Genomic DNA, 25,269 nt, shown 5'->3' on the forward strand with positions numbered 1-25,269 from the left:
TCGCGGTGCAAAGGCTCCAGGTGATCGCCCCGTAACTCTTCTGGGGCTGTAACCCAGGGGCTGTAGGTCGCCGGGCTGTGGACACCCGCGATTCTCCGCCCGAGCGTACCGGAGTGACGTGCTCGCTTCCAGCACCTGGCTTCCGCGCGCCCCAGGAACAGCTGGGACCGTGGGGAGCGGTCGGGCGAGCCCCCGCCCTGCCACGCGCCGGGCTCTGCCTTCCTCCTCCTCTTCCACCTCCTCCTGCACGGTCGCCTCCCGCCGCTGCGGACTCCGCCTGCGGCTTTGTTTTCCTCCCAGGTCTCATTCCCCACACGTGATACTGTGTTATTGCAAGGAGCGCTTCGGAGCGCGAGCGCGGGGCGCGCGCACCTATAAATACGGCCGGCCGGGCCGGGAGCCCGCGATCGCGCGGCGCGCAGGGCCGGCAAGGCGCGCGTGGGTCCCGGGCGCGGAGGGCGAGCCAGGCGCGCGTGAGTCCCAGCGGCGCCCGAGCGCCCAGGGCCGAGCATGGCCCGCCCGCGGGAGGGCAGGGCCGCCGCCTCGCACACCGCCCGCGCCCCGCGCCCTGCCCAGCCCGGGTCGCCGAGGCTCGCGGCCGCCGCTTAGCACTGGGCACCCGCCACTCGTTTCTCCGGCTCCGCGGAACTGACGCCGCAGACGGACACAATGGCGGCGGCGACCGCCACCGCGGGCACGGCCGCCTGCAGCAGCAGCAGCAGCAGCAGCAGCCGCGGCGGCACGGACGCGGCGGCCACCAGCGGGGTGCAGCCGCCGCCGCCGCCTCCGGCGGCCGCCGCTCAGCCCGAGCCTCTCCGTAAGCCGCGCGTGGACCCGCGGCGCCGCCAGGCTGCCCTGTCCTTCCTCACCAACATTTCGCTGGACGGACGGCCGCCGCTGCAGGACGACGAGTGGGGCGGCGGCGAGGAGGGCGGCGCGACCAAACCGGGAGCGAGGGCTCGGCTCAGCCTGCTGGCCGCCGGCTGCAACGCGTTCTCGGCACCGGGCACCGCGGCCGCGCCGTGGACCGCCGGCTCCAGCCCTTGCCCGCTGCCGCCGTCCCTGGTCCACCGGGCGTCGGGCGAATCGCTGCCTCCCCGTTCAGCCCCAGCTCAGCTGCAGCTGCCCGACGGGCCGGGGGGCGCCGGACAGGAGGAGCTGGAGGAGGACGATGCCTTCACCAACGTGCAGGTGCCACTGGCCAGCTTCTTGGGCTCCGGGACCCCCGGGAGTGCGAGCGGCAGTCGGGGCCGCCTCAACTCGTTCACTCAGGGAATCCTGCCCATCGCCTTCTCCAGGCAGAACTCGCAGAACTACTGCGCCTTGGAGCAGCCAGGCCAGGGCGGTAGCACTAGCGCCTTGGAGCAGCTGCAGAGGTCCCGGTGAGTATTTTGGACGCCACGCGCGCCCAGTTTTGCAGTGTCCCTACGACTGGAACCCCACCGGGGTCGCTCCCACCTTCCTGCGCCTGGCTAGATCCCGGGCTCCTGACCGGAATCCCAAACCACTAAGGCATTTGAAAAGGGGAAGAGGCCCAGGGAGTGAGTATGTGGTCACACGTGTGCATGAACCCGGCACTAGCAGAGCGGACGCACCATGCCCCTTCTTTGGCCAGGGAGTTGGAAGAAGCGGTTAAAAAGCTGCTCTCAAGTCTCCTGGTGCGAGGAGAACACCAGCTTCCTGAAAACCGGTCCAGACCCGGAGGCGCGTCCCCAGCTCCAGGCGAGCGCTGCCGGGTGCAGTGGGTGGGGCCGGGGCAGGGCGGCGCTTGGGAGCCCCAACTAGTAGCAGACACGTGGGAACCCCTTTGGAAAGTTTGTGGAGCCCGGGAAATCGTGTTTTCCTTTTGTTTTTCTAAGAAGTGGAAAGTTTTTCTGGCATTTCCTTGGTCCAGGCCTAGGGTGTGGGGGACAGAGAGGAAATATGGCCTGAGACTTCCATTCCGAGAAAAACTGGCAAGAGTTAGAAGCTTGCTGCGTGCTTGTGTGAGTTATCTGCGGGTTTGTGACATCTCAGCAAAAACGTGAGACCTACTGAGTGGAGAAATGGCTGGAGTTCACTGCCGTGGGTCAGGGCAGCTGGCCTTGGTTCTGCGTGGAATCGTGAGACTACAGGTTGGGGAGGAAGCCCAATGGAGTGGGCGGGGCTCTGCAGGTCTGTGGCGCGAGTCCTTCCTAGCTAATAAAGCCTCCTAAGACATTATAGCATTGACTATCTTAGTTAACTAGCAATAACTGAGGGAACCAGAGCCTCCGTTTCCTTTAAGGGATAGGCCCTTGCCAAGTTCTGTGGCATCTAGGTAGGCAGGGAGACCGCCTCTGCTCCCTAGGCTCTCCCGTGATGCCCCAGTGAAGGCTCATACTTGCTCCGGCCTGAAAAAGAGGGTGGCCTGTTGGAAAACTTCCTTGCTTAATGGAATGAGAGAAGAACCAGCTGGGCTCGCCCAGAAGTTTGCTGGCTTCCCAGTGTGGGAAGTCAGACCCGTGCTGCTGCAGAGTAAGGCAGAGTGCATGTGGACCTTAGGCGGGGTGTGGGGTCTGGCGAGGCAGCCTCCGTTGCACCCATGAATTAATGATACTGGGTTGAAGTGACAATCCTGTAGCATTTCTTGTTAGAGCATGCATCTCTGGAAAGCTGATGAGTGGATGGGCAGCCCTAGGCTGGCGGAACTGTTACCACTTGACATCACACCCTGGCTCTTGGTGACTTCGGAGTCTGAGCCGAAGCCCAGAAGAGGGCTATGAGTTGTGCTGAGCCAGTGTGTCTCCTGGAGGGCAGATGTGCTGACAGCAGCTGTAATGGGATTACCCTCCACTCCTCCTCCAGGAAACTCATGTGGGAGCTGTGGAGCATAGAGAGCATTTCTGAGTCAAAGGACTTCCTGAGCTCACTTGCTAACCCTAGCCCTGGGAACCTTTAGGGCGCCCTATTTACTTATTTATTTTGTGTTTTTCGAGACAAGTTTTCTCTGTGTATCCCTAGCTGTCCTGGAACTCACTCTGTAGACCAGGCTGGGCTTGAACTCACAGATCCACCTACCTCTGCCTCTCCAGTGCTGGGATTAAAGACATGTGCCACTACCAGCCTGCTAGGATCTCTTCTGTCCAAACACAGCTCAGTATGTGCTAGTCTCAAAGATGTAGCCATGCTTGGCAGTCATACTGACCAAACCATTTCTGAATAGCCTGCATTTGGCAACTTGATAGGTATGCATTTTGGCAGTTCTTGATAGAGGTGGGCAGAGTGGAGGTTAACATGAATTGAGAAAGGTCAGTGTGGCCATGGAGACCTTTGTCTGAGGTGTGTTACTTTTATAATCCCTGAAGAGGACTTTCCCCTGCCCACACTTACCTGTGGCCCAGGTGGGGCCAGCCCTCTGCTCTTCCTTGCCTTCCTGGTGTATTGGCTTTCTGCAGCCCAGTGGCCAGTGGGGCTCCCTCCATACACTGCTTTACAAAAACGCTCCTGGGATGTGAGCTGCCAATCAATTTGGACTTTCTGTGGATGCTTTCCTAGCTCCGTAAGAAGTTCTAGGGAGCCTTGTTGCCCATGATTGTGGGCTCTGGTCCCTTAGCCTTATGGAGAGCTCAAAAGAGCAATTTGTCTGTTTCCACCCTCACCTGTGTGAGTTCATGTCCAAGTTCCCCGGGTGATTGACAAGCACCGCCAGAGTGAATCTCAAATCCACTCTCTTTCTAGTGAATTTAAGCTTTTCTGTATTGAGCTTGTCATGGATAGATAAAAATCACAACTTAAAGACTTGGACTCTTAAAACTCCTTCTGGTTTCTTCCCTCTGGACTCTTGAGAGACTGAAGATGGAACCTAGGTCCTTAGGCATGCCAGGGAAGCCCTCCACCACTCAGCTAGAACCCTGGCTCCTGTGGACTTTTCTAAAACCAATTAGAATGAATTGCTTTGCTGTCTGTGTTTTAACTGCAGCGGAGAGGAGAATTTCTGTGGCCGGGCCTTAGGGTACGTGCTCAGTAACCATGAATCCAAGTAGTGGTCACCACCCCTGTCCACAGAAACTGGACATCAAAGGCTTTTGACCCCCACAGCTGCCCTGTGTGTGGATTCTTTCACAGAATGGAGACTCCAGGGCTCAGAATGATTGAAGTACTGTCTCAGACTGGCCCAGCCACTGAGTGGCACCCTGACCATGCCCCGGCTTGGGACTGGAGAGGAACCTGGGTCTCTGCCATCCAAACATGGCTCCTTCCCTTCTGTCCCTCATCCTTATCACTGCCTTGCACACAGTAGGCCTGTTGATAATTTTTGAGCTGCTGACTGTGACCATTGGTGTAGAACATAGCAGTGGTTCCATGTGATTCTGCAGCCCTTTTCTGATGGTCTGACATTTTTCATCTGTTTCATCCTCCACCTTTTCCCACTTCCTAGGCTCCATTCTGTTTGCAGGGCTTCCAGGATCCTGCCAGCCTTTGTGAAAGGGTCTCCATGCAGGTCTGAGGTTTCTGAGATGGAGGCCACCAGCTGCCATTGAACTTCACACCCTGTCCTGTTTCCTCTCGGCTGGGGCAGTGAGCCCCACGTGGGCAAGGTGTTAATAGGCGAAGGGAGCAGGTTTTTGGAATATATTTTAAGGCTTATTTTACTTTTAAAACATCATTTCAGGCCACAGCTGGCTTCAGAAAGCCTTGGGAGCTCCTGCCTGGCAGACGGCCACCCAGCAGTGCAGCGTGGAGCTCAGGTGTGAGTGCCAGCCAGCCAACCAGCCAGCCACAGGGCTGCAGTCACCGTACTGTGTAAAAATAGCACAGGCCTTTGCCTTTAGAACACCTGAGTGGAAGGAGCCCATGTGATGAAGGACCCATGTCCTGGGTTGGAATGCTGGTCCCTCATGATGACTGTGTGACCCTGGGCAGATGAATCAACCCTCCTGAGTGACTTACTCTTGAGCTCTTTGGCCTGTGTCTTGCAGAGGTCGTGGCTGTGCTTAACTTTCTGAATGCTAAAATTTACTGAATACTAAATGTGCTGTAGGGTCAGGGCTGTCAGATGTCAATGTAGTTAACAGGCCCTGGGGATCTATTCTTAAAAGGCAGGTGGTCCAGTCAGGCACAGTAGCTTTTGTCTGTAATCCTGGCTCTCAGGACCCTAAGGCAGGAGGATCAAGGCCAGCCTGGGCTACACGTTGCCAAAAACAAAAGCTAGCTGACCTTTCTGACCAACTAAGCAGCCTTGGGATAAAGGGGAAATTGCTGTGGAGGGAGGCTCTGCCCAGGTCTGACAGCTTCCTGAAGTGAGGCTGAGGGGCTGAGTTCAGAGGTCACTATCACCCAGCCCTTCAGGGCAGAGCCCAGGCTCTTTGCCGATGGCTTCTCCTGGTCACTTGTGGGCTTCTGCCTGCCTCCCTCTGTGCTGTTCCTCACATCAGTGTGGACACTTGGTCTGTGCCGCTGTAAACTGTAATCTCTGAGATTTTGTTGGAAAGAAGTGCAGACCATCCAGGAGTTGAGAGCCAGAGCCTGGGAGGGGAGATGGTCATTTTCCCCTAACTCTGTCACCTCCTTGCTTTGTGACTGATTTCCTCAGCGATCGGCAAAACCAGGTTACCTCTGAGCCATGTTTCTAGCCACAGGAGCCCCGGAATCCAGAGCTGTGGTCTTAGCAGACCAGACTCTAGGCAAGGTGCTTTCCAAAGACTGGCCACTGAGCTTCCCAGTGAGCTAAGGGACCTTAGCAAATAGCCTTGGCTGATGTCAGTGGCATCTCAGGCCCAGGCCCACATAGTGTCTTACAGCAACAAAGTCTGCAGCATGTGTGAGCCGGAGAGGCTGAACAAATGGGAAGCCTTGTGTGTGCTCTCCAGGAGAGGTGTGGAAGCCACTCCGGGCTCCGCCGTGCCCCCCAGCAGCTAGCCCAGAATCTGCTGATGCCTGTCCAGTCCCCTTCATGGGGAGTTAGGTAAGCAGGGGCGGCCAGTGACAGTGGGCGTTCCAGGCAGAGTTAGGGGGAACGGTGCGAGTTGCTGACCTGACCTAGACCAGCTTTGAGAATCCTGGGCTCTCAGCCTGTTTCCTCGTGGTCATAAAGGCTTAGGATAAGTGAGCCTGCTTGGCCCTGTCTAAGGCCTGGCCTGCTGTGAAGGGCTAGGTGTGTCTGCTTGGGGGCATAGGATAATTTAACTGTGGACTTAGATGCAAAGCTGTGGTGAGTTAGTTTATAGACCTGCTTGGGAAACATGCCTGAATGAGTGAGTGAGCTGGTGAGGGAATGGTAGGGCTCCTTCAGGGTAGGGTGGACTTCTGTTTGCTTTTTTGTGAACGGTCTCCAGTAGCCCATACCAGCTGCCAACTTGCTTCGCAGCCAAGGATGGTCTTGAATTTCTGCCCCTCCCAAGTCCTGCCTTTTAAGTGCTGGGGTGATAGACAGCCACCACCTTCAGCTGCACCACCTGAGAAACTAGAGGGTCACATTGGACTTGGGACTTCAGGAGGCCATCCAAGCAGGAAGCCTTGGCCTGCCTGGGTGGCCGTTCCCAGCCAGCACCCTCCCTCATCGAGGAAGTGGGCTGTGGTAACCTTGACTGCCAAGGGGCCCGTTTATAAAGTGCCTTTGTAGACGCGGATACGCAGTCCTGCCAAGAGTACGGGAGCCCAAGGTCACACATCGGGCAGAGGACGACCTTGGGTACTTTGTTTATCTGCCAGGTATGTAGAGGAAACTCTAGTCCTGGGCCTTGACATCCTGTCTCGTGTCTTCATTTAACAAAAGCTGACTATGACGGGTGTCAGTTACAGCGCCCCACAGTACTGAACACAGGAGGTATAGACGTAAAAGGGCCCCCTCTGTGTCGAGTGCCGCGGGTGGACACGTGACTCCGCGCAGTGACCCGTGGTAGGTGAGCTCGTGGTTTGAGCCCCCACAGGGCAGGGATGCTTTCCCCCTCCCATGTGAGTCCTAGGCCAGGACCTTAGACACAGTATTATTTAACACACAGGTAGCAAGTTACGAGGATTCGCTGAGGCCTGTTTATGACAGCCCTGAGTGTATCAGTCCCGTTTTGAGGTGTAGAGAGGTTAAGTAACTTGCCCGAGGTCCCTCAGGCCGTATGTTGGGACATGGTTTTAAGGTCTTCGGAATCTGCTGGTGTCTGTACACCTCTGGCCCACAGAAGCTGACTTGATGACGGAAGACCATTGCTCACTCTGATTTCCTAAGTAAGAGTCCTGCCCCTGTATCATCTAAGGAGGACCTCTGGCCAGAGGGAGAAAGCTTTCTGTGACCACAGGAGTGAAGTCCCGTCGGGTCCCCCCCGGGATCCCCTCCTCAGATGGCTCCTGTCCTCTCTGCTGCCCATTGTCACAGTGGGACCAGCCCTGCCTCCATCCCTGCCATCCTCCCTGGCCACACCCCTCCTTCAAGAGGCCTTTGTTCTTTGTTTGAATGCTCTGTCTTCACAGTGTCACACTGTCAAGGTCAGGGGTCAGCAAGGTGTGGCCCATGGCCTTTCACGTATTGATTTCTTGGAAACAGCCACACCCACACATGTCTGTGCTGTCTCTGGCCCTCTGTGCTAGGGTGACAGAGTTGTGACAGAGACTAGGTGGCCAACAGAAGCCTCAGCTGTTTATCCTCTGGCTTGGTCCAGCAAAATCATGGCATCCGTGGCCTGGTGGGTGCTCAGTGCCCAGAAGGCGTGCAATACCCCAGGCCCCCGCCTGCCCATCATTGGCTGCTCTGTCTTAGATGACATGTGTTCTTCCAAAGACCCCTTTCTTCTTCTGGGCCCATCATGCCTTCTTCCTGGGTAGGGGGACTCATCTAAGACCCACATCTGACCCTTGTATTTCTTGCAGAGTGGCTTTGGCTGACTCCTGGTTGCTGTTCCCCCACCCCCACCCCCAGGCCATCACAGCTGTGTCTGGAGGCTTTTCCCTGGGGAGAGTCCAGCACTGCCCACAGGATCGTGATGCTGGTCACGAGTGTGTCTCTCACCCCGTCCACTGACCTCTCTGGTTTGTCTGCTGTCAGGCACCCTTGGGTGGATCATCTGGGGCCGGGTCTCACCAAGATGGACTTCTTTTTTCTGCCGAGTGACCACAGAACCAAAAACAAAACCCAGTTCCCCGGCAGCCTGATGGAAGGTTCGGGTTTCGTTTTGGCAGGGCTGGGGACAAACCCAGGGTCTGACTATCAGGTAAAACTCTATCAGGTTTACCACTGGAAGCTACATTTTCCGCCCAGCAGAGAATCTAGATCCTGGCACCTGGCCCAGCCTCTTCCAAGTTTGAGCTCATCCTTTTCTTCTGAGACCTCGTCTTCCCACTGCTTCCCCCAATTCCCAGGCCTTTTGTGTTTTTCCTAGCCATCACTCCTGCCCCAGCTTATTTGGTGGGGCAGGATACCTAACCACCTCCCCTTCTGTCCTGCAACCTGAAGGACCCATCCCAACCTTAGCCGGGTCCTGGGGTGAGTTGAGGCTGCCTGTGTGGCCCGCACACCCCACCCCCTCCTCCAGCGGGTGAGAAACAGGGACAGAGCACTCACTCTCTTTCATTGCCTTATCTGTTCCTATTCCTGTCGATGCAGATTCTCCCCACTTTAGAGCTGAGGAGACTGAGGCTGGGTGACTTATGGAGGTTTGCTAAAACCCCTTAGCTGTAACGGTGGGCTGGGTTTGCTCAGGGGAAGTATTGACTGAGTAATGGTGCGCTCTGAGCTGGGTAGTAAACTGAACTCCTCGGGACAGGACTGTTAACACTGCAGGAACCCACCAGGCTGCCAGTCAGGTCCCTTTCCTAAGAGCTGGTGTGCCCTGGGGCCTGCCCCATGAATACACATTTGTGTTCTGGTTTTCCCCTGGGGGCTGTGCCAATGTCCACATCAAAGGAAGCACATGGGAACCCAGTTTCTGAAGAATCTGCTGGGCAGCTAGCTGGGCCTGGTAGCGCATGCCTGCAGTCCCGCACAGAGATGGAGGCAGGAGGACCAGCCTGGGTTCAAGACCAGCCTGTAGCACATAGCAAGTCCCTACTCAAAAACACTTCAGGGGAAAAAAGAATCTGCCACAGAGGTGATGTGATTGCCCCCCAGGATTGCTGTTGTGTCTTCTCTTCCAGACACGGGGGCTCTGGATGTAGCCCAGCTGGCAGCACATCTGCCTGGTACAGGAAGCCCTGAGTTTGGTTCCCCAGCACCACAAAAGGGAACAAAAGCCAAACCAATCATATGAGTTTGGTCTGTGTAAATTTTAAAACAAAACTTTGAGGGCTAGAGAGATGGCTGGGTGGTTAGGGACATGAATTGCTCCTGCAGAGGACCTGAGCTGGATCCCAGCCCTCACATTGGACCAGTCTTAGCTGCCGGTGCCTTCAGGTCCTGTCATCTAACACCCTCTTCTGGCTTCTTTGGGTACCTGCACCCCCAACTATGTGAACACTTAACTTAAAAATTAAAATGTATTTTAAAGCCCATACAATCTTCTCAGATACTGAAGCCAGAATCCTGTGCCTAGCACTCAAACACTGTGGGAATCATGAACTCCCTGGTAATTTTTCCGCCTATGAACTACAGTGCTGTGGCTTTGTTTTGGGTTGGTTTCTGAGACTTCCAGGAACATACCATTGATCAGGGTTTCCTAGCCCTACTCTGTTTGTGTGAGTAGTTTGGATAATTGCACGTTAGTTCATCCTGAATGAGGTTGTCATTGGTGTGGCCTGGGGCTTATTGCTGCATGCTTAGCCACAGACATGAACACTTAGAAAGCTCTAGGGTAGAGCCTTAGCACTTGGGGTATTGCAGTGTTGTGGGGGTGTATGGAGGGACTCAGTCTCACTCTTGTTTTAAAGGACTCCATGTCCTTTAGGAGTTGGAGTCCATGACAGAGCTAAAAAAATAAAACCAACAAGAGTCTAGAATATTTGCAAGGACCAAAGATCTGTTTGCCTACAACATTGATTTTTTATTTTAAAATACTTTCCTCATTGACCCAATTATTAATAAACCAAAATGTCTACTTTGTAATCAGAGGAAGGTCGGAGCCATGAATGCTAGGAGACTGGCAAGATGGAGGAATCTTTCTACCTAGGGTGAGTTAGATGGTGACCTCATGCTGAAGCCGGTTCTCCTGAGTTGAATGCAGTTTTTTTAGGATGCACAGTGCAGGTGACAGATGTGTGAGGTGGCCTTTGCTCTGTCTGGTGGATATTATGAATTTGACTTGTTTGGAGCTTACGGCTCACAAGGGGCCTCCATTGGTTTGTTTGTTTTTTGTTTTTTTTTTTCTCATCAAGGCATTCAGAGGCAGCAGGGGCACAGGTTAGAAAGTCACCAAGAGTGCTAATACTATGGTGTCAAAATCTGTGTTTTCCAATTCTGGTAGTTTTAAAACATCCAGAAACGTACCCCTGAGTCAGATCACTTAACAAAAACAAAGGCGTCTGTTGCATACTCCAGCACATTCCCTGCATCCTGGTCCAAGTCCCCACGGAGATCTCTCAGTGTGGTAAAGGACAGTAGTGCTGTGCCAGGTTTGGGACTGCAGCCTGTCCATCAAGTGTGCTGACAGCACGTGATAACCTCACGGGCAGACCAGCAGGACCCTGAGTTGGAAGGAGTGGTGGAAAAATTTCCCAATGCCCAAGAATGGGGAATGGGCACTGGCACCTCTGCCTTCTCCGTCACCACAGTGGGTGAAGGGACCGAGAAGAGGAAGGACCACCCACGCCTCGGCTGCTTAGCAGACCTCAGCGCCCCTCACATACCTTAAGCCTCCTGTAGATCGGGGCTGGTGATTTCTGCCTTGGGGGATGTGTTAGCTTTCCTGTTGCTGAGACTGAATATCTGCCAAGAGAACTGAAGGGGGATTATTTCAGATAACAGTTGAAAAGGGGTGTGGTCCCTCATGGCAGGGCAGCATGGTGGCTGGTCACGTGGCTTCTGCATCAGGAATCAGAAAGAGAAATGAATGCTGGTACTCGGCCACCTTCCTTTTCCCATTTCATTCAGTGTGGGAATCTGGTCCCTGGGATGGAGCTGCCCACATTCAGGTGGGTCTTCCCTTCTCAGTGCACCCCAGGAAACACCCTGATAGGGGATGGAGCTGCCCACATTCAGGTGGGTCTTCCCTTCTCAGTGCACCCCAGGAAACACCCTGATAGGGGATGGAGTAGCCCACATTCAGGTGGGTCTTCCCTTCTTAGTGCACTCCAGGAAACACCCTGATAGGGGGTGGAGTAGCCCACATTCAGGTGGGTCTTCCCTTCTCAGTGCACCCCAGGAAACACCCTGGCAGACACAGCAGAGGTATGTAGAAACCAGTGTCTCCATTACGTTGAACCTGTTGGCAACCATCACCAGGGTGATTGGTCTAGGATTGCATGCAGCCTTTTTCTCCCTCCTGCCCTGATGCGAGCTGCACTCCCTGAGTGCCAGGGGAACTGCCGTACCCCACCTTGAGTTTAGACTTTCGTCTTCAGAACTTAGTTGTCAGAGCGGCGAAGGTCAAAGTCAGCTAGGATCCAGTTCTCACATGTATGTACCAACCTTCCTCCCCCTGCCTGCAGGGTGGACAGAAGTTCTGTGTTTCTAAGCAAGCTCTCTGTCATTATAACAGATAGCTGAGGTGACCTCCGTGGGCAGGTTGGCTCATTGGGAAGCTGTAGGCCATGATCTTTTGGGCCACTGGCAGGCAGACCGTCACAGTACGAGTCTGTGACAGCACAGGAAACGAGAGGAGAGAGATTGGGCTTCTACAGTACCCTGACGACATATTCCCAGATGACCCAGTGGCCTTTCAGTAACCAGGGCATAGGCCTTTAACACCATGGCCCTTGAGGGACACTCCAGATCTGAATTACCAAAATTAGGGGAAAGGAGAGCGCTTGGCGAGCCTATGGGATTTGATGGGGGTGGGAAGTGGAATCTAAACTCCAATCTGGATATTGATGTTTTTGTTCAAATCTTTGGCAGGCCTTAGAGCAGTGATTCTCTGAATATGATCCCTAACAGTGCCCTTCGGGACAGGTGGAGGAGGCCCGGAGGTCTTTGTGCTCACAGATAAGCACTGGGGGGAATCTGGAATGTTCAGCACCTAGGGTTGTTCCTTTAAGGGAAGGAATGCACTACCTGTTGTCCACCTGGAAGTCTGGGAGTGGACACAGTTGCCAGCCTGGCGCCCTTTGTCCTATCTCTGTGGCTAATGACTTTTCCAGCACCAGGATCCCCACTCCCCTCATCAAAAATTGTTTTCCTTGGTCAGTTTATAGACCCTGTCTTTATGGACTCGACAGAGAGTTTCCATGTAGTCGAATCTGATCTCTATTTGGCTTCCTTTGTTCCTTGAGGAGATTTATGGATGCTTTGTTGTTCGTGTAGGATTGAGTTAATCATCACCAGAACAATCTTCACTGTATTGTGCTGCGCTTAAATATGCCTAAAATAAACCACTTGGGGCCAGACTCCGGAGTTTGAACCAGCACCAGCTACCGAGTCCTGTGGAGCCACACTGCCTTCTTGCCTCCTGAGGCTCATCTCTCTACAGCCTGTTAAGGCCGCAGGGACCCCCACAGATGTGGTCAGAGCTTGGTGCTTTAATTATGAGACACTTGGATTATATGAAAGCCTGCATTCTTTTGCAGGTCAGTGGAAGTAATGTCGGCCCCGCTGGTGTCGGAGTGGTGTGGGGAGGATCAGTCCACGGCCCTGCTCACACCCTTCCTGCCGTTCTGAGGGTTTCTGACGGGTTTTCTCACCTCAGCTTCCTGCCTCCTATCCGTTTCTCCGCTCCTGCTTTGCAGTCTCAGGTCTTTCATGTTTTCTCTGCTGGAAGGTTGCAGCCGTTGTTTCAGGCATGCAAACAGACTTGAGGGCTTCCTGCTTCGTGCCAAGCCTTGGGTGCTGCCCTCCCCACACATCGTAGCCACTAGTATGGGCAGAAAAAGACTCTCATAAAACTGCCAGTAACATGCACTCTGGAGGCTGCTGTGAAGGGACCCCTGTTAGACCTGGTGGCGGGAAAGGTGCCTCCGAGGAAGATGAGAAGCAATGAGAGCCATCTAAAGCTGGCCGTGGTGGTGGGCTCCTGTAACCCTGCATGTCAAAGGCTGAGGCAAGAGGATTGTCAGTTTGAAGCCAGTCTGGGATACATAGCAAGACGTGTCTAAAGAACAAAAATCCCGTTACACACAAAGCAAAGAGGAAAAGCCACCTAAAGATGGGACACAGGGTCTAGGTATTGGGGACCACATGTTCTGGGTCCACGAGGTGTGTTTAAAGAAGAAAATGGGGGTGATTGGAACATAGGGAACTTGGGGAGTGAAGAAGGATTGGGTGGGTAGCATATATGCTGAATAGAAACCTCTTACATCCTGAGACACAGTGGCCTGGGCTGAGGCAGAGGTTAGAGAGGCTTGCTGGGTTCAGGGTATGGGCTGGGAATTGACAGGCAGATGTCAGTCGAATGGACTGTCAGCACTGAGCTGATATGTGAATGGAAACAACCTTGTGAATAGTCAGAGGACAAATAGAAGGTTGTAGGTGTAGCACAAATCTTAGAAGTTCTTATTAATGAAAACAAACCTGGAGCCAGGTATTGGGGTGAATGCTGGAAGATCAGAGAAGCAGAACAAGCCACAGCTTCCTCACCTCGCCAATTCCTCAGCTGATCCTGTTTCCTCAGACTGGATGCCTCTCAGCTGAACTGTGCTGCTCAAAAGCCTAAAAGCTTAACCAGCTTAGTTCCTGGTTTTCATGCCTTATATACCTTTCTGCTTTCTGCCATCACTTCCTGGGATTAAAGGCTCACTTTCTGGGATTAAAGGCATGAGTCACCATGTCTGGCTGTTTCCAGTGTGGTTTTAAACTCACAGAGATCCGGATGGATCTGTGTCTATCTAGTGGCTGTTCACTGTCCTCTGACCCCAGATAAGTTTATTAAGATGCACAATGTACTGGGGGACACAGTATATCACCACATGTAGGCATGGGGCTGGAGAGATGGTTCAGCAGTTAAGAGCACTGACTGCTCTTCCAGAGGATCTGGGTTCAATTCCCAGCACCCACATGGCAGCTCACAACTGTAACTCCAGTTCTAGGGGACTCAACATCCACACACAGACGTACATGCAGGCAAAACACCGATGAATATAAAATAAAAATAAGTTATTTTTTTAAAAAAAGAAGGTTGTAGGCATAATACATGTTACGGACAGAATGGTACCGACCCTGTCAGCCTTCGATAAGAACCATGCTGGTGTGTCAAGGAAGGCTGGCCTCTGGGAGTGGCTGCTGAGTTAAGGTCTGAGGACAGACAGGGGACAGACAGGAGGAGACAGGGCGGGGTGATTGGGAGACAGGAGAAGCGCTAGATGCTGAGTGGCTGGGATGGTTCAGGTAGACAGGAGAAAGCATTGTGCGTGTATACATTAGAGACTGGGGGACGCGTGCCGGCAGCAGAAGCCAGGAAGCACATAGCGGGGTCAAAGTGTTCATAGACACCAGGGTGGGCGGACTGGGTAGAAGCCAGAGAGAGTGGACTTCAGCAGTTCAGATGCAGATGTTGGCCATGTGGACCCCATGGTCATGATGGGGGAAAATGAGCAAATTGGTCAGAGACACAGGGGTCGATAAGAGGGGCTTGGAGATGGGGTACAGGGGAGAAGGGAGGGCTGGCGTTTGGCGCTCTCCTGTTTTATTGGGAGTGTTGCATAACGATGCCGTGCTTATTGAGCGTTCACTTTATGAGCTCATAGGGCCCTGCGAATGTTCAGTAAGCATGGAATTCTGTAAAGCCACCAGTCAGACGGGAAAGTACAACTGCCGTGCCTGGTATTGAGACCTCGCCACCTGCCTCTCAGACGCAGAGCGCAGCCTGCTTTGTCCTGGGTCTTTAAACTCGGGCCTCAGCTGATGTCTGTGAAGGGAGAGATCCCACTTAGTGAGTGGATGCTCCTGACCTCTGTGAGGCACGTGGGGTGCGATTCTCACTAAGTCTGACGTGGTTACAGAGACCAGATGCCCTCTTGGTTCTCTGCAGATTTCACGGGATCAATGTCATCACATCAGGGGGGGGAACTGAACTAGCTGGAGTTTGATTTTCTCCCCAAGTCCCTAACCCCTGACCCCAAAGGCCATGCGTTCCCCTCTGCACTGTTACCATCTGACAAGGTTAACGTTTTATCTAAGTGAGTTTGGGGCTCTGCTTTCGGACCTAGGTGTCCATCACATTCTCAACACTGTCTTAAGAACATACACTCGTCACTCCGCAGCTTGGTATTGGATGATGGCTGCGTTGACCGGAAGCTGCCCTGCATGAGGGTAAGTAAGGAGGCCACATTTTACAGATTGACCTCTTTGCTTCAGACATAGGTGTGAGGATTGCAAGCGTCAGGAATGATCCGTCTCATTCCAGCTATCCCGTAGGCCTTACTTTAGAGAGAGAATTTAGCCTGTGTAGCCCAATAAAGAGATGCAACATTCAAAATGCTTAACTTTAGCTCTTTGGAGCCAGGAAAAGAAAAGTCAGGACTGAAATACGAGGAAATGAATGGGATACGTACAGGCTGGTGGAATCTGGCATACGAGGAAATATTTACATGAGAGCTCGGCATTGATTTTTTTTTTTTTTTTTTATTGTCACAAATTGGTACCAGATGCCTGCTTTTCAGGCAGACTCCCAAGCTGATCTGAGACGGTTGGACAGCAAATCACTTTGCCATTTGGAACACCATTTGATACTTTTTGCGAGTTTGTTGTTGTTGTTGTTTTCAAAGGGAAAAGAATGTGCACTACAGACCTCTAAAACGGCACTTTTATGAATGGTGTTTAACAGATGATGCCCCCGGGGGAGGCTCCAGTTTCTATTTATAACCCTGGCAGAAGTGATGGATGGCATCTCTCACTCAAACTGGGAGTTAGTTCAGGCTGGGGTAGCCATGTCCGACCCTGGCCACTCCATTTCCATTGTCCTTCATCCTCAGGGCACAGGAGAACAGAGCGCTTCTGTCTGGGGCCTTAGGGCCCCTTGGGGCTACATGTGGTAGGATCCCAGGATCATATTTTGGTTGAGTGCATTTTCCCTGTAGTTAAAAACAGTGGCTTTTCGTTTTGAGCCTCGGGTTTAGCCTCAACAGTGTTTTCTTAGGCTGCAGGCAGTTTTTCTCGTTGAATGTAAATGCCTTATAAAATAAGATTGGAAGGTCCTTATTTCAGGACCTGACATCAGAATTTCCTGACATCTCCTTAAGACCTGGAACAGTTTCTCAGCGGGGCGACCACGTGCCCGTGAGAGCTGGTTTTCGTTGTGGTTGTCGAGGGTCATCTGGGTAAAGAGGAGTCTGTTCTGGTTTTAATGCTGGGGTGCTGTCGGACTGTGAGAATCTGGGGCTCAGCCTGGAGAAGTGAAATGCATGTGAGGATGTGGTTGGAGGGTGGTGTACCAGCCCTCCACTAGTGCATTGGTTCCCATCGCAGATAGGGTTCTCTTGCTCTGTGAAAACACTGACTGAAAAGGGTTCCCTGAGGGGCGCCAGGGGCCGTGGAGGAGTGCCGCTTACCGGCATGTCCTCATGGCTTGCTCAGCACCCGGGGCCACCAGCCCAGGGAGGGCACCCCCACCGTGAGCTGGACTCTCCCCCAGAAATCATTAAACCAGAAGATGCAGCACAGGTCTGCCCACAGGCCAGTCTGGTGGGGAGGATTTTCTCAACGGTGGGCCCTTCTTCCAAAATGACTCTAGGTTGTGTAAAGCTGATATAAAACCAAAAAACACAGTTGCTTTTCTCACAGCTGTGACAAAATGCCCAAGAAAGCAGTTTGGTGGCCGGGGTGTGGGTGTGGGTGGAGATGGGTGTGACCGTGTGTGGGTGTGGTGTGGTGTGGGTGTGGGTGTGGCCGGGTATGGCGGGGTGGGTGGGTATTTGGGTTTCCAGTGTGAGGAGTTGCATCCCAGCATGATGGGAGGCTGTGGCAGACGCATCAGCAGGGGCTCACACAGTCTGCAGCAGGAAGGAGAGAGAATGCTGTGAGCCAGCCTACTTTGAGTCTGGGATCCCATCAAGAGGTGTCTCCCAGGTCCAGGTGGGCCTTCCATGTGGCTAAGTCAGTGAACAGTGAAGTTAATTGTCACATCCGGGCCATGGTGTAGCCCGTGGCCAGGCTGGGGACTCTCACACAGGGACACGTAACGAGAGAGGATGAGACGCCTCAGCTCCACACTTCCGCTGACGTTGGCCCAAGGTTTCCCAGCTGTGGGCAGCGGCACCGACGCCGTGCATAGAAGTCCTTTTGGGAGCCTGGTGGCTGCCCATCAGTGTCTGCTGTGTCCACAGCTACCTGCTCCTCACCTTTCCAGAATAAAAGTCTTGCTGATGATGCATTCTTAATGCTCTTAGTGTTTGGTGGCTTCTTCCTTCCTTCCTTCCTTCCTTCCTTCCTTCCTTCCTTCCTTCCTTCCTTCCTTCCTTCTTTCTTTCTTTCTTTCTTTCTTTCTTTCTTTCTTTTTTTTGTCTGTTTTTTGTTTTTTAACAGTTATTGAAAATACTTGAGTTAGGGAATCCTGAGAGCCTCTGGTCACACTTCCATCATTCAGTCTGCACAAAACCTTGTTCTCCATGTGTTTAAAGAAACCTGATTTAATACGTGCTGTTGATGTGTGCTTGAGCCCACATGTGACTGGCCTGCGACTCAAGCCTGAATGGAGGGTCTCGTACATGTTTTGTCCCCAAGCATATCACAGCTTCCCCCTGGTTGGGGGCACTAAACTACACATTGGCTCTATGGTTTGGACCACTTTAAACAGTGAAATTGTGACGGAATACTCAAAAGTGAAAGAAACGACTGCATTATAAAGGGAAGGACGGGTCCTTGCTGGCGCCGACAGATAAGTTAGTCGTGTTACGGTGTCCGCTCAGTCCTCAGGTGCTCTGTGTGACTCACCATCTACCACTCTGCCTGTGCTCATTCCTGTCGCGAGCAGGAAGCAGGGTTGATATGGGGTTAACAGATGTTCTATATTTGCAAATATACTTGTGTTTTGTACTGTCCCATCAGTTTACTTGGTGCTGGGGACCAAACGAGGGCATAGGATGTGTGGATAATGAGGACTCTGTTTTGTTCAGGCACTTGCTGTATTTTCAAGGATGAGGGCTAGAAAAAGTCTGTTCCTTTTATAAGTCAGCCTTGTCTAATGCCCTGCGATCCTCACCAACCCCTGAAGGGGTGAGGGCTGGCTTTGTGGATGAGGATGAGAGCAATCACAATCTCGTGGCTGAGGTCATGACAGAAAGAAAGACCTGTTGGCTGCAATCTGTTTTTACCCCGTGATGCTATAATGGAAGAAGTTAAACGCCAGCACCATATCTTGATACCAAAAAAAAAAAAAAAAAAAAAACTTCCCCCTAGTGATTCCTGTGTACTACGTTCTCCTGGAACTAACCTTCCCGGCTTGGATCCTGGCGTTGTGGGCCTTAGCTCTGGGACTTGGGGCCGTTTATAAACAAGCAGAGCGGGTTGGGGAGACAGCTCAGCTGGGAAGGTTCTAGTCAGTGTACACTTCCAGCAGCCATGTGAAAGCCAAGAGCAGCAGCAGCAGCAGCACACTCCTGTAATCCAGTGCTGGGGAGGGGAGACAGATCCCTGGGCCTTAGAACCCGCCAGCCGGGCCTAAAAGGCTGCCCCAGGTCCCAGTGAGAGAACCTGTTTAAAAAAAAAAAGTGGAAAGCAAGTGAGGAAGGCACCCAATGTGAACTTGTAGCCTACACACACACGCACACGCACACGCACACGCACACAGAGATTCTTGGTTCCCTATTCATAAAATGAAGACCCCCACAAACCCAGCCAACAGGGTTAAATGTGAGACTCTGGCGAACGGATCCAGGTTTGGCGCCTGGCAGCCACAGAGCCCTGTATTTCCGCCCAGGACTGCACTGAGTATGCTAAGTGCTCAAGAGATGCGCCTGGTCCATCACCTGCAGCCCTGAATGAACGGCAGAAATGGCACAGGATGGCTGTGATTTCACAGCTCCAAGCCAAGGAGGACTCTGAAAATTTTCTGTCGCTTTGGACCACATGGCTGCTTCTGAGCCTGGGAAGTCCGTTTTGAGCTTTCTATCCTCAGCCTGACGGTTGGCAGCTAGCGGGTTAATCAGATGGGCCCCTGCTGTGGAAGGGTGAGGGTCACAGAAAAGAGCACCATCCTCTACTGCTGCTGCTGCTGCCTCCCCCTTAGGGCTCCCTGTGTGTGTTTAACCAACCTGCCTGTCTTCCCTCCCTCCCTCCTGCTACCCAGCAGCAGTAAAATAGGGAGAGAAGGAGAGAGCCAGCGAGTGTGGCGGGTGTGGGTGTCGGGTGTCGGGCGGCGGGCCTTTCCACGCGGTCTGTCCTGGACCCGGCAGACCCGTCCACTGAGTGTAGTGCCTTTGTGCAGCAGTGACAGAGGATGTAGCAGTTTCCACACCTGAGTAACTGTGAGGGTAAACTGGGAGACGGATGACCTCTCCTTGTCTCTTGGAACCTCCTTACACAGTTCCCCCCTCCTTGACCCTGTCTCACAGCTGAGCGGCACAAAAGTCACACAGGGCACTTGGAGACACCTCAGTCGGCTCCAATGCCAGTGGAGCAGCCTAGGAAATCCCAGTGAGGGTCTCCTGACCATCCAGTCCAAGGGACCAAGGGGGAGCTCTCCCTGTGTTGACATTTGTCCTGTTATCTGACTAAATGACTTGGCGTAACCTGCTTGTGTAGTTAATGCATGCTCCCGTCCCAGAAACACTGTAGAAAACCCCTCTTTCCCTGAGACTCCTCCCCTATGCATGCAGGTTGTGTCCTGTTTCAAGTTGGCATACACTAGATGAGGATTTTTCTGCAGTATATGCTCTTTCTATCGGCGAACAAGAGATCCTTTCTTCCTGTCTGTTTATTTTGCCTGGGGCGACGGTGCGAGATGTTCTGCTAAATAGAATCCAGTCAGATGATCCCAACTGTGTGAGCTTGTAAAAGACATCTGTTTAAGTTTAAAAATAAATAATTAACACACACACCCAGACAAAAGCTTATTGCTGCTCCTAGTGAGATTACGATGTCTGCTAGGGCAGAGGTGCTGTGCCTTCTCTCAAAAGAATCTTCTTTGTTTCATCTGAAGATAAAAAATGTAAAGAAAATTAAGGTTTGATTCTTTTGCTCCCTTTAAAAGATGCATTCGCCGGGCGGTGGTGGCGCACGCCTTTAATCCCAGCACTCGGGAGGCAGAGGCAGGCGGATCTCTGTGAGTTCGAGGCCAGCCTGGTCTCCAAAGCAAGTTCCAGGAAAGGCGCAAAGCTACACAGAGAAACCCTGTCTTGAAAAACAAAACAACAAAAAAAGATGCATTCATTATCTAGTTACCTAGTTGGACTGACCCTCCACAGCTCTGGATTCGTTTCCTCCTGGAGACTCAGAGGCAACTCTCATCTTTTGCTACTTTGAAATTTTCTTATCTAAAAGAAGATTAGCCCAAGTAAAGTTTTGATGATATGCTGATTTTCAAATATGGATTTTGGTAGGCGATGGGCTGCTAGCAGCTTGGCTTAGACATGGCAAAGAGGAGGCTGGAGAGGTGGCCTCAGGAGGAGAGTTCTTGCTGCAGAAGCCCGAGGACTTGAGTTCGGATCCCCAGAACTCATGTGAGGAGCGTCTGCAGCCCTAGTGCCCATGCAGAGTACAGGAGGCAGAGACCAGAGGACCCTGGGAAGCTTTCTTGCAGGCCAGTCTGGCTTTTGCACAAACATAAACTACAGAGAGAGCCTCCCTCAAATGAGGTTGAAGGCGGGAACCAACACCTGAGGTTGACTTCCGCCCTCCATATGTTACTACACATGGCCACACTCTGCATGAATGCACACAACATGCAATACAACACACACACACACACACACACACACACACACACACACACACACACCCCAACCATTCTAGAGACATAGGCAGAGTTGTCTTTCGTAAGACTGTCCATGCCAGGTTCAGGCCTGGGCCGAGCGTGTGTAGAAAGCCATGGACGACTGCTGTGGATGACTGTGTGATGTCCTCGCTGCACATGTATGACCGCCAGGTGTTCCAGGGCCTCTGCTTGGAGGGCCGTTGAACACATCGCTGTCTGAAGTCAGCAAGGCTGGACTTGTCAGGAGCACGCTCAAGATGAACGTGAAGGACGACTGTGGGTTGATTACAAATGTCCCCACAGGCTCACGTGTTTCAACGCTTAGATCTCCACAGGTGGTGCTATGTTGGGAGGTTATGGAGCCTTTAGGACATGGGACTGACAGACAAAGACCACCAGGGCTGAGCCTTTTATTTTATTTTATTTTTTAAAAATTCTTTTGGAATTTCATAGTGTCTTTTTGTTTGTTTTTGCTTTTGAGACAGGGTTTCTCTGTGTAGTTTTGGAGACTATCCTGGATCTCACTCTGTAGACCAGGCTGGCCTTGAACTCACAGAGATCTGCCTGGCTCTGTCTCCTGAGTGCTGGGATTAAAGGCGTGCACCACCACCACCACCACCTGGCCATACAGTGTCTTCTTATCATCGTTTCCTGTCATCTAATTCCTAGTCTTCAGTTCCCACCCCTGCTCCCTACCCACCCAGCTTCACTTCATTTTTTTCTCCCTCTTAACAAAAACCAAAGAACGAAGCCACGAAGAACATCGGAGTCTGATTAGTGTCGGCCGTCTGCTCCTGAGATGGACCAGGCTCGTGGTTGATTCTTCCCTCTTGGGGGTGAGTTGCCAGGGCTGCCACCCCACCCTGCTCCCTGTCCCACTCCTGTTGTGGTCAGCCACGGTGTGAACAAGCAGCCAGCTCCTGCTGCTGCAGCTGGAGCTATGCCTCCCCACAACTGTCATCCCCTGAAACTGGGCCCCAGTCACTAGATAAAACGCTTCAGATGGGGTGAGAATGGACTCAGGTAGAAGGACCAAGAGGTGCCAGGTGGAGTGTTTTCCATATTTAGGAGTGAGCAGAGGCGGTCACAAAGCCAGGACTTAGAACCTGTGCTGTCACTGTGTGGAGAAAGAGGGGAAGTGTAAGTGGGTCTGGGAGAAGCAAGCAATTGGGGTACAGAGGGTGTAGCTGCCAGATGTCCCAGGCTCGGGGGCACAGGGTGTTCCTCGTTGAGGCTAGCAGGGATGGATGTGTAGCAACAACAGAAAAACAGCCGACTGTGTGGTTGGTTCACACCAGAGGCAGCTGTAGACACCGAGGCCGAGGCTCTCTTCAGACTGGGAGAGCCTGAGAGCATGTATCTCTCCTCAGACTTCCGCCATGTAAACATGTTCATTAGTGTATGTTTTCTTTACCAAGATTTAAAGCTTTCCAGTGTTAGTGTGTGGTATGTGTCCTTTATGGTAGGTCGGTCATCACCATCCTACCTATGAAAAACTGAGGCATGAGGGAGCTTGTTGAACACATCTCGGGTCCTAGGGCTGGGCTGGTCAGATGGCTCAGTGAGAAAAGGTGTGTGCTGCCAAGCCTGGTGACGTGGGTTCAATTCCCAGGACCCGCATGGTGGTGAGAAAGCCGATTTCTGGAAGCTGTCCTCTGATCTTTGCACACACAATATGCACATTAAATAAATGTTATTTTAAAAATTAAAACCTTGCCGGGCGGTGGTGGCGCACGCCTTTAATCCCAGCACTCGGGAGGCAGAGCCAGGTGGATCTCTGTGAGTTCGAGGCCAGCCTGGGCTACCAAGTGAGTCCCAGGAAAGGCGCAAAGCTACTCAGAGAAACCCTGTCGCGAAAAAAACCAAAAAAAAAAAATTAAAACCTCAGGACTAAGAGGCTATGATGCTAGTCTGGGGTCAAGGTTTTAAGCCCCATGCCTGCCATTTTGGGGGCTTTGTGGTTGGCCGGATTAGCTTTCATCAGGCTCCTGGAAGGAAGTGGAATTGCTTCAGGAGCTTTCTTCTGAAGTCTCTGGAGCCTTTTCCACTTCATACCACCTAGAAGCAGCGTCAGCAATGAACCTCACTTGGCAGGTTAGGGTTGGGCCAGCTCTCCCTCAGGTCCATGCGTGCCAATCAGATGACCCATTAAAGTACCTCCAGAGGTGATCAGCTAATGTTTTGGTTTAGGACATGTGCACACGTGGATGGCTCAGGTGCTGTCAACTATGTTATGTGCACACATAGTCAGTTGTTTTTAAAATGATAGACCGGAGCTCATGCATTTGGGGGATGGGGAGTTTTATTCGTGAATCGTCGTGTTATGCTCATCCCATGTCCCGTTCTGTGTGTGGCTGGGAGTGGCCGAGTTCTTAAGAGAACACTGCCCACAGTGACTCCTTGCCCAAAGACGGGGTGCCCTACAGTCTGTGCTGTATATGACATCTCTGCTGAGTGTCCTCTTTAATGGAGAGGTGGCCTCTTCTCCCCATTTCATAGCAAAGTGGACCTAGAAATTGGAACCAGCTCTGAATGGCCAGGAGGCAGGAAGCTGGAAATAGAAGCCAGATCACTCCTTTGTCTGCCTGATTCTCTTGATAGAGCTTGCCTCAAGATCATTATCAGCGGAAATGATTTCCCTTAATCTCCTGGGAGTGTGCTTTAATATTTTTATGCTTGCTTAATGATAATCTCAATTCTGCCTTTTTTAATTAAGCAAGGATGAAAACTTTCTAGGCTACTTCTGGAGACTTCATGGTCTTTATGTATGACAGAAATGTGTGTAGCTACATCATGAAGAGAGCCAAGATGGGCTACAGGAGCTGGCCCTCCCTGTCCTCACACTGGCCCCCAGGAGTCCTCAGGCTCTGGACAGTCCAGCAGACGGCCATTGTATTTCAAAAGCTGTTTGGAAATTCAGGGTCTGTCTTATTTACTATGTGCTTTGCTCTGTAGTTTTATTAGTGGTTTCAAAATTCACTTCAAAGGGCTAACCAGATAGCATCCATATGGGAATCACCAGTTAGATTCTATTGATGATAATCCGTGAGTGGTAATTTGGTGCTAATTATTTGGTGACTAGGAGGGAATGTGTGTAAAGTATTTTGTATGTACAGTCAGTGTGCCGGCAATTGTTCTGTATCCAGCAGCCCTAAGTTCCTAGGAGGCCAGACTGGGAGTATCTGCCCTGTCAGCGCAGGGCTGCAGCTGAGGCATGTTGGGGGGATGTGTCCACACGGGCTCTGTATGCAGGGAGGGCTGGGAGGCAGAAGGGGCTTCTAACCCAGGGCTGGCATCCAGTCCCTTAGGGATGTTTTCAGGTGTTCCAGCCTTCTTGAAGGAAAGAGGACATTTGTTTGGGGGACATGATGGAATGGAAGGGACGTGATGTGTAAAGATAAAAGCTCGTGGCCAGTTTCTACACTTACAGCCACCCTTAAACACAACAGAGCAGGTAGCTAATGGCTCCCAGGTGCCACCAATCACTGGGAGGGAAGACAGTAGTCTCCTGAGGCTGCCTCTCTTCTTTTCACTCTGGAGGCTTCTTGAGGTCACCCAGTGACAAATCTACCACTGAGGCAGTGGATGGGACTGATGTCAATTTGTCCTGAGAAAGTTGGTGGGGAGGAGAATGGATATTGTACCCCTGTGTTTCCCACAGCGTTGTTGACTGTCAAAAGTGGACACAATCCAAGTAGTCACTGAGAAGTGACAGGCACTGGTGATGTCTGTGCATGTGACGGAGTATCATTCAGCCTTCAGAAGAAGGGAGTCGGACAAGGTATTATGCTAACTGAACAGAGGAGCCAGCCAAGGGCAGATGCTGTGATTCCACTTCCTGAGTTGCCTAGCGTGGTCAGATGAAAGGATGGGAAGCTTAAGGGGTGGCAGTCGGGCTGGAGGAGGTGATGGGGAACTAGTGTTTGGTGGGTACAGAGGGTTTGGGATGATGATGGCTGCATGCCTCAGCGTCGGCACATAGTACACTCAGATGGGACCATGATGGTGAATGTCACATAGGTCTTACCAGAGTTCATCGGTTTGGACAGCACTAGCTGTGGCAGGGCCTGAGGGAAACAGCTCACCACTCCTTGGGTGTGTGGAATTTCCTGCTGGGATCATCTGGTGCCCTTCTGTACTAGGGACTCCCCAGCAGACTTATTTTAGGTACCCATAGTACAGTTGCCTAAAGACCTGATCGCATCCTGTAATGACATGTCACCTCCCACCTGTTTCTAAGACAACTGCCTCTCTGGCCAGAGAAGCCGTTATTTCTCATGATGACACCCCAGAATTCTAGGGGAGAAGCCACGCCCAGCCCAGACTTTTTAAGTTTACTTCTTACAGCCCCAGCCATTTCTTCTCACTCGGGTAAAGCGTAGATCGTTCT

General features: G+C 52.3%; 1 protein-coding gene across 1 annotated transcript in view; it reads left to right on the forward strand.

Moving 5' to 3' along the window:
• Positions 1–573: 573 nt before the first annotated feature.
• The window catches only part of Cables1 (Cdk5 and Abl enzyme substrate 1), a 106,634-nt gene continuing 81,938 nt past the window's right edge, over positions 574–25,269 (forward strand). Inside the window, 1 exon segment of the mRNA XM_028876691.2 lies at positions 574–1,382. Within this exon segment, the coding sequence (XP_028732524.1) occupies positions 670–1,382 (713 nt within the window). The 5' untranslated portion in view covers positions 574–669.

Source organism: Peromyscus leucopus, chromosome 19 (genome assembly GCF_004664715.2).
Source record: "Peromyscus leucopus breed LL Stock chromosome 19, UCI_PerLeu_2.1, whole genome shotgun sequence".
Taxonomy (NCBI): domain Eukaryota; kingdom Metazoa; phylum Chordata; class Mammalia; order Rodentia; family Cricetidae; genus Peromyscus; species Peromyscus leucopus.